This window comes from Nothobranchius furzeri, chromosome 3 (genome assembly GCF_043380555.1).
Source record: "Nothobranchius furzeri strain GRZ-AD chromosome 3, NfurGRZ-RIMD1, whole genome shotgun sequence".
Taxonomy (NCBI): domain Eukaryota; kingdom Metazoa; phylum Chordata; class Actinopteri; order Cyprinodontiformes; family Nothobranchiidae; genus Nothobranchius; species Nothobranchius furzeri.
Window position 1 is genome coordinate 45,279,285 of NC_091743.1, and position 8,330 is coordinate 45,287,614.

Below are 8,330 nucleotides of genomic sequence, written 5' to 3' on the forward strand. Positions count from 1 at the left end.
TTTTTGCATAAAAGGACTCTGGGTTCAAAAATGGCTTTATATGAGAACTGCAGAAGGTCTGATAGAAATATATATGTTTTAAACACTGACATAACCAGAAAAACATCGATTGCTTACATTACAAATGCATTGTTTATTCAAAAGGAAACTCTAAGAGCGCATCAAGTGAACTGCAGTAGATTCCTGTTTTATTTTGAAAACCTCCCAACGGAAGTGCCGTGTTCAGTTAGAAGAGAGCAGTGGGGCAGTCAGCTGTTTCCTCCATAGACACCGGGCACGCTGATGGAGACGATCCCGACTGTGGTTCTGCTGCTCGGACTCGCAGCCTGCTGTCGGGCCCTACTCGCTGTCCCCACGCTGGAGGTCAACCTGGACGACGAGCCGGAAGTTCGATGGTTGCCTCTGAAGAAAGTGTTTGACGTGGACTACCTGAATAAAGTCGCGGCACAGATTATTGAGTAAGTTTTTTTGCCGGGGCGTATCAGATTATTTCTACTAAATGCTATGATCATCACTCATGTTCAGCTCTAATTTATTTATTATGTTGGTCAAGAGTAAGACAGGAAGACTGAAGATTACTTCTTATATAACACGATTATTACCCTCATGGAAGAATGTTCTATCTCTCTCTCTCTCTCTCTCTCTCTCACACACACACACACACACACACACACACACACACACACACACACACACACACACACACACACACACACATATATATATATATATATATATATATATAAGAACCATAATTTAAATAACTTTTGTGCTGCTGTGATTAGTGATTAAAAACTTCATTTTCAAAATACTATGATTGTTATCTGTGCAAATCATCTTAATAATAATAGTTACAACAACAAAAGTAATATGAATAATAATGATGAAAATAATGATATTATTTAATAACATAATGCTACAGAGTTGTAGTGTTAAACCCTCTTTCTAAAACTGTAATTTTATCATTTTTAATTGCCAAAATAATAATAAAACTCAAAATATTCTGCACTGATCTGCTTGACAGTATAAATGATCAACCCTTCTCGTGTTGATGGTAACCATTTCTGCCTCGTCTTTTTTAGTTCCACAGTTCCAAAATGGGTCCATCAAGCTGTCAAGCCACTGGTGAAGGCCCTGGATAAGTACGTTCCTCAGCCCTACGCGGGGGAGATCCGCGGCATGTCCACAGTCATGGGGGCAGACCTGGCCAACATCATAATGCTCAACTTTGCCTATGAAATGACTGCGTATGTATGAGGAGGCAGAGGCCCACGGTGATGTTAAAGTTCGCTCAGTAACACCTGCTCACTCTCTTCACCTGTAGATTTTGCACGAGCATCCTCGCTCAGGACGTAAACGGGAACGTGTATCATGGACGGAATCTTGATTATCCACATCCTGTTCTGAAGAATCTGACTACAAACATTGTTTTTCGCAAGAACGGAAAGGTACAATTTAGAGTTTAGGTTATACAGCAATAATACAGTTTTCCAATTAATTTCCAAAATTAAAGGAAGCAGCTTAAGTTCAGATGATTGGAAAACTTCCCTTTGGACATTTTTTGTATTACCTGTATTTAAATACATATTTACCACAACTTCTTTTTTTTTACAAGGAAAAAACAAACACAAATGCAGATAGTACACACTTTTTGCACTAAACAATTTAAATAAGTAATAATAAGACAATAATAAAACTGAACTTCATTGGTTAAAGGGACTTTACGAAGTTTTGAATTTTTATGCTCGCGATTGCCCCCTCAGGCCAAAAGCGTAACGGCAGCTTCAATAGTAGGCTCGTGCACGAGGTGCGCATGCTGTATGTGCACACTCCTTAACGAAAATAACAGCCCCGTGTGTGTGCGTGTGTGTGTGTGTGCGCGCGTGCGTGCGTGTGTGTGTGTGTGTGTGTGTGTCACGGAGGACAGATGACGGGAGAACACGCAGCTAATTAATTACATAATTTGGTTCTGTACCTTTCTCTTCAGCACAGCCGACAAAGGTTTAAGATGGCTCAGTCTCCCTGCATGCTCAGATCATTCCCTTCCCTTGCTTGAAAAATTGTTCCAAAATGAAAGTTGAACTCACATCTTTTTTATCTGTGAATTCAATGCCGTTCGGCGAGTCTCAAATAAAAATTTGGGCATCTTACTGTAAAAAGTATACCATTAATGTAAAAAAGAAACTCTAAATAAACTATGTTAACATCCAGAATCGAACCCAGGACTACTGCACAAGAGTCCAACGTCTTACTAGGTGAGCTAAAGCACCACTGACGTTTTCTGTATCTGTAACATTTATATTCTTGATGACAGCTGAAACAACGTTCAGAGAACGGTTCGGAGCGAAAATGGCTGTTTTGTTGCTAATTTGCAGGAAATATCTAGAAGAAAGTAGCTAAGGGTCCTCAGAAATGTAGCTAGGTTCATCACTAGGCGTTAGGAACTGTGACAAAGTCGCTGAGTTGGCACTGCCTATATAAATAAACTTTACTTACTTACTTACTACCTCTCTCTCTGCTGCTAAAGCTACTGATGGCAAATGCTACGGGCGATGCCTGAGCGTGAACACGCATGAAGCAGCCTGCTCGACCCGAGCAGCTCTCTTTTTCTGTGATTTTACAGAAAAACAGGCAATCGCAGTAAAAATGCCAGGGCTCATTCTACAGGACCAGGGCAATGCAGGAGAATGTATGAAGAAGAAATGTATTATTTCTATACATGTTTTAGCTGTCAAACTTCCATAATGTCCCTTTAAATGTCTAAGGTGGTGTATCTTGGGACTTCGTTTGCTGGTTATGTTGGCTTGTGGACGGGACAAAGTCCTTACAAATTTACCGTTTCTGGTGACCAGCGAGGTAAGACTGCTCATCATTTAAAAATTTATCATAAAGTTTATGATTTGAACTCTTAGTTTGTTTATGATCCACTAGGAACAGAGCACTGGTGGAACTGGTGGAGGAATTTCATGTCTGCGTTCCTGTTCCACAGATCTCCAGTCAGCTGGGCTTTGAGGGAGGTCGGTGCATCTGGGTGTGTTGAGTTGAAGCAGGAAAAAAAATGGAAATGAATCTAACTGTGATTGGTTCATGCAGACGCTGGAGAAAGCAGAGGACTTTCAGGACGCAGTGATGCGTCTGTCAAGAACGCCCCTCATCGCGGGGGTGTATTACATCGTGGGCGGGGTGCGACCGAGGGAAGGGGTCGTGATCACCAGAGATCGAGTGGGCCCGGTGGATATCTGGCCTCTGGAACCGCTAACCGGAGGGTAAGGCTAGTGTGTGTGTGAGTGGGACCACACAGCTGAACAAAATTTAATCGTGTTTTTTTTAGATGGTTCAGAGTAGAGACAAACTTCGACCACTGGCTTCCTGCCCCATCAGGGGACCATCGCAGGTCAGTCATCTCAGGTATCATCACACTCATTAGGTACCCGTTATTACTCACCTGCTTTGTCTTTAATCTAATAAAGGGAGGTTGCAAACAAAGCGTTGGAAGCGACTGGCCAGAATCACATCAACATGGACTCTCTTTATCAGGTGAGTGTGGACAAGGTCACCGGATAATGGGAGACGATGGAGAGTGTGAGTGTCTGGATTGATAAGAGCTTTGTCCTTCAGGTTCTGTCTCGGGATCCAGTGTGTAACCAGTAAGTTTTCTCTTTATGATGCATGCTAGTTAGTCTTTTTCTGGAGTATTTCTCCTGTCTAATGGCACCATCTAGTGGCAGACAAGCATATCACACTCCTGCTTTTTTAAGATGACTACTTCACGTTTCTGTTTACAAATGTGATTCTGTAGTCGACAAACAGAGCTATAACACTTTTTTTACGAGTATTATTCTCATGTCATGTTGTGTTCTCATATATTTTTATTTCAGAGACTTATTAGAAAAGTGAAAAGTTCATCAACTCTGCATCAGCAGAGGTAATCATTACATTTGAACAGAGGTGGAAAGAGTACTAAAATGTCCTACTTAAGTACGAGTACCAATACTCTGATAATTTTTTACTCAAGTACAAGTAAAAGTACTTGCCTAAATTTTTACTCAAGTAAAAGTAAAAAGTATCATAAACAAAACGTACTCAAAGTAATAGTTACTTAGTTACATTTTTGTCAGCGTAAGGATGGCTACATCTAAGCGCCAGTTCACACCGGTGCGCGAAGGTGCGGGTTCCAACCCGCAGGAGAGGAGGGAGAGAGGAGGTAAACAGCGAGTGGATCGACCGAACTGATGTCTTTGAGCAAAAGTATACCCCCCCCCCCCCCCACGGTTTAGACGCAACGCTCATGCAGGTGTCTCTTTCCGTTCCGACGCTGCTACACGTAATATTTTTTAATTTATTAAGCCTATAATTTATTTTTACTCAATAACGGATATGATTTAAAATGTAGCGAATTACAATTCTTTCTTAAAAACTCACTCAAGTAAAAGTAAAAGTACAGATTTTAAAAACTACTTAAAAAGTATAAATATACAAAAAAGCTACTCAATTACAGTAATGTGAGTAAATGTAATTCGTTACTTTCCACTTCTGCATTTGAAGCACGTAAGCGGTAGTCTAACGCTATTGGTTAGTTCTGGTCTGTGTTTCCTATCGCACAGAGTTCTGCGGAGCAGGGGACGTGCTTAACGAAAAAAAAGACATACTGCTTACATTATATCACAGCACATGATAAGACAATCGCTTTTACGGATTTCTGACAAATCAGACATGAATTCTGAAAGAGGAAACTCCGGAAAGCTACTTTAATGCTGCTGAGATGAGTGCAGAACAGTTGTACTTCCTCCTGTTGAAGCTGGAGTACACGGCACTTTGCACGTAGACCAGCAGATGTGTTTCAGTCACATTCTGTAGAGAAATCTTCAGTTTGTTTCAGTTCCTTGTTTTTTTATCTAATGTTTATTACCGTTTGTCCCAGATTAACCATTTACACAACACTCATGAGCGCGGCTTCCCCAGAGACGTATGTTACAAATGTCAGACCAAAGGTAATGAACTCATGCTTCAAACATTCACTTTGGATGCTGAAAGTAAACTCACACGTCTCTTCGGATCTCTTCCTAGGGCTGCAAGAAGACGGAACCCCGAATCAGACACAGATCTCTCCCAGCAGAGCTTTTGAAGTCCATGACACAAACACAGAGTTGATGTGAGAACATGAGGGAATTTAGTCTTTACCTTGTGTGATCAGGCGAAACTGGCTCCAGTGAAATAAGGTTTTTAATCAAATAAATCTTTATTGCCATCGTAACTTTTTACAAAGAACAAGAGATAAAGAAATTGCGGCTGACTCAGAGTTTGGAACGCAAGATAAAAAGAGCAATGATAAGTACTGTAGAAACATTACGATATATACGATATAAATGCAAAACGTCTTTGTAAAATGTTGTGATCGGGGACAAATGTGTTGCACTTGTTCAGTTTGGGTCTCTGTTACACACTGGAAAAGGACGTGAGGGAAATTTATTGGGAATTTTGGGCTGATTGCACTTAGATAAAAACTTTTGCACAAATATTTAAAATTTATTAACCCTCTGGCAGAGCTGCAACGTTAAAACCTACCTACCTGGTTACTCCGCACACGTGTTTCATGAGCATTTTTTACTCAGAAGTACCCCTTTAGGACTTAGTTTTTCATTCTTTTATCAAAACTTCTTTTGAGCCCGAGAGGGTTAAGCGTTCACCATGATCCTTTTAGCACTTTGATGTAAAACTAGACCTTTTCTCTCCTGTTGCCTTCCTAAACTATGTGTGTTTGTCATGCTGAATTCAGCCATGGACCAATGACAGTTTTTTGGCTCAGCACCAACGTAGCAACTGTCCAATCATGCTGTAGTGATGTCATAGATTCACAACTCCAATGTGAGTCACATACATTTGCCTGACTTCACATGCAACACCTGCCATTCCTCAGGCTGGAAAAAGAAACTAAAACAATGTTGGAAAAGTTCATAGTTTCTTTTCCCAGTAGAAGATTTGACTATAATGTCAGAGAATGTCCCAAATTTAACAATAAATGTATACCTTTAACCACGGAAAACTGTACGTTTTTCTTTCAAATGTATGCTTTCTTGACAGCATATCCAAGTTTCTTCTTGGAAACAAAATAAATTAATCTAGAGAAATGTCTTAGTTTTTTGCAGAACGGTACTGTTCATAGAAATCTTTTTTTTATTATCTACAATGGTCTCAATACTCAGTTGTAACTAAATTTCTTTGAATTAAAAGTAAAAATTATTATTGCATTTAGCTAAATCTCCTTTTCTACCAGTCGTAATCATTCCTATTTGTTCTTGTTTGTAGAAAGCAGGATTGAAAATTATACTTATTTATCTTAATTCTAAGAAGGCATAAGGTCACTGAGAAGCATGAATTTATTTGGTTTTTTTATGAACAAACAAGCTTCTCAAATAAATAAAATCAAAACGATACAACAAAAGTAACCAGTAACAGAACAAAAATGCAGTACTCTCATTACAGTTTGTTTTTCATCTAAATAAACGTTTAATTTAAATACTTGTAATCTGTCTTTTGGTGTGATTGATGTTCACATACTTTGTTTATAAAGAACTTATGTGTTTTATTCAGGCCTGCTGGGTGGAAACAAACTCATTGCATTAGTATCTGGCTTTCGAGATTCTGCTGGAGAGAAACGATTATCACTACGCCGATAAAAATCCTGTAAATTTCCATCAAAATAAAATATCACTTAAACATTACTACTTTAAATGAGGATTAACAGCATAGTCTAAGCCGGATTAACAGCATAGTCTAAGCCATCCGTCCTCATTAGTTGATGGTTTGCAGCTGGGACACTGAAGGCGGGCAGAGGTGGAGGCCAGCCTGACGGAGGACCTGTCCAAGGTCCTGAACGGCATGGAGGGATCAGGACTGGGCCATTCAAGGTGCGGGAGCCCAGGATTCGTAACAAACAGCGATGATTATGAAAGTTGCATCTGAGACAATTCCCTATAGGAGGAATCCTTGAAGTAGAGCTATCGTTCCCTGGTGGAATAATCAATCAATCAGATTTATTTATAAAGCGCTTTTCAAACAAAGTGCTACTCAAAGTGCTTTACAAAATGACCCCAGATTCCCATAACAGGTTAAAAACATTAACAGATGTATGCACGCACACACACACACACACACACACACACACACACACACACACACACACACACACACACACACACACACACACACACACACACACACACACACACAAGTAAAAATTATATTTAGCTGAGTCCAGATGAGCCAAGTAAGGTAAGGCAAGAAAACGCCATCAGAGAAGCCGTCTGCCCCGGCAGCATCAAGTCTTCCACACTAAGTCAGGGCGCTCAGTTTAGGGGGAGCATAGACCCCCACCTGTAGAGCACCCAGGAAGCTACAGTCGACCACCGCCCCCAGGGCAGAGGGCCCCTACAAAGGCAACACAGGATTAAAATGAGTAAAACTTTAACAAAAGAGCTAATAAGGGACAAAAGTTAGAAAATAAGTAATAAATAAAATCATATAGACAGTAAAATAGTAATATTAAATAATGAAAACAATGCTAAAATATAATCATATAAAACATGCAAAGCAAGCAATAAAATATAATCATGTAAAATGAGAAATAAAACTGTAGTAGATATTTAGATAAAAGCCAACCTAAAAGGGTGGTTCTTGAGCCTGGACTTAAAAACATGAACGTTCTCTGCGGCCCTGAGGAATAAAGAGTGTGAGACTGTAGTGAAAAAAAGAAAGCAGGCTTTTGCTAAGATGCGTAAACATGCCACTCAGGAAAATGTTATTGATTTTAAGAGATGTAGGGGAATGGCACGAAAAACAAAAACAGAAAAGATAAAGTGCTGGAGAAAGTGTTGTAGTACTCTAGGTCCAGAGACTCCTGTACAACAATTGTGGAGGAGGATTCATCGTATGTCTGGTAAATTTGTGAGTTCAGCAATGCCAGTTCTTAGTGAAGGGCAGAGGATAGCTACTAATAGCAAAGAGAAAGCGGACTTGTGTGTTGAGGTTTTTCAAGATGTTCATTTTTCAGAGTTCTTGGGTGAAGAAGTGCTAAGGTTATGTGAAGTGAAGTTGTCAGAAAACGTCTTTAAACTGGCAGGAGCCGCAGGAACGGAAAATGAGTATAACTTGTTTTTTTTCCTTCAAGGAGTTGAAGGATGCTATTAAGGTGGGTGCTAATACTACACCAGGGCAGGATGGGATTTGTTATAAGATGCTTCAACATCTTGATGAAGAAACGACATGTGACATTTTAGCGCTTTTTAATTATGTTTGGTAGGAAGGAGTCTTGCCAAAATCCTGGAAGCATG

At 39.8% G+C, this 8,330-nt stretch overlaps 1 protein-coding gene across 1 annotated transcript; it reads left to right on the plus strand.

Moving 5' to 3' along the window:
- Nucleotides 1-178: 178 nt before the first annotated feature.
- LOC107385793 (N-acylethanolamine-hydrolyzing acid amidase) lies at nt 179-6,043 on the plus strand. Its single transcript, XM_015959902.3, has 11 exons — nt 179-458; nt 1,083-1,247; nt 1,325-1,448; nt 2,766-2,856; nt 2,932-3,017; nt 3,094-3,266; nt 3,332-3,394; nt 3,471-3,537; nt 3,619-3,647; nt 4,922-4,991; nt 5,068-6,043. The coding sequence occupies exons 1-11, from the start codon at nt 283-285 to the stop codon at nt 5,149-5,151; spliced, it is 1,128 nt and encodes a 375-aa protein (XP_015815388.3). The 5' UTR covers nt 179-282; the 3' UTR covers nt 5,152-6,043.
- The last annotated feature ends 2,287 nt before the right edge of the window (nt 6,044-8,330 follow it).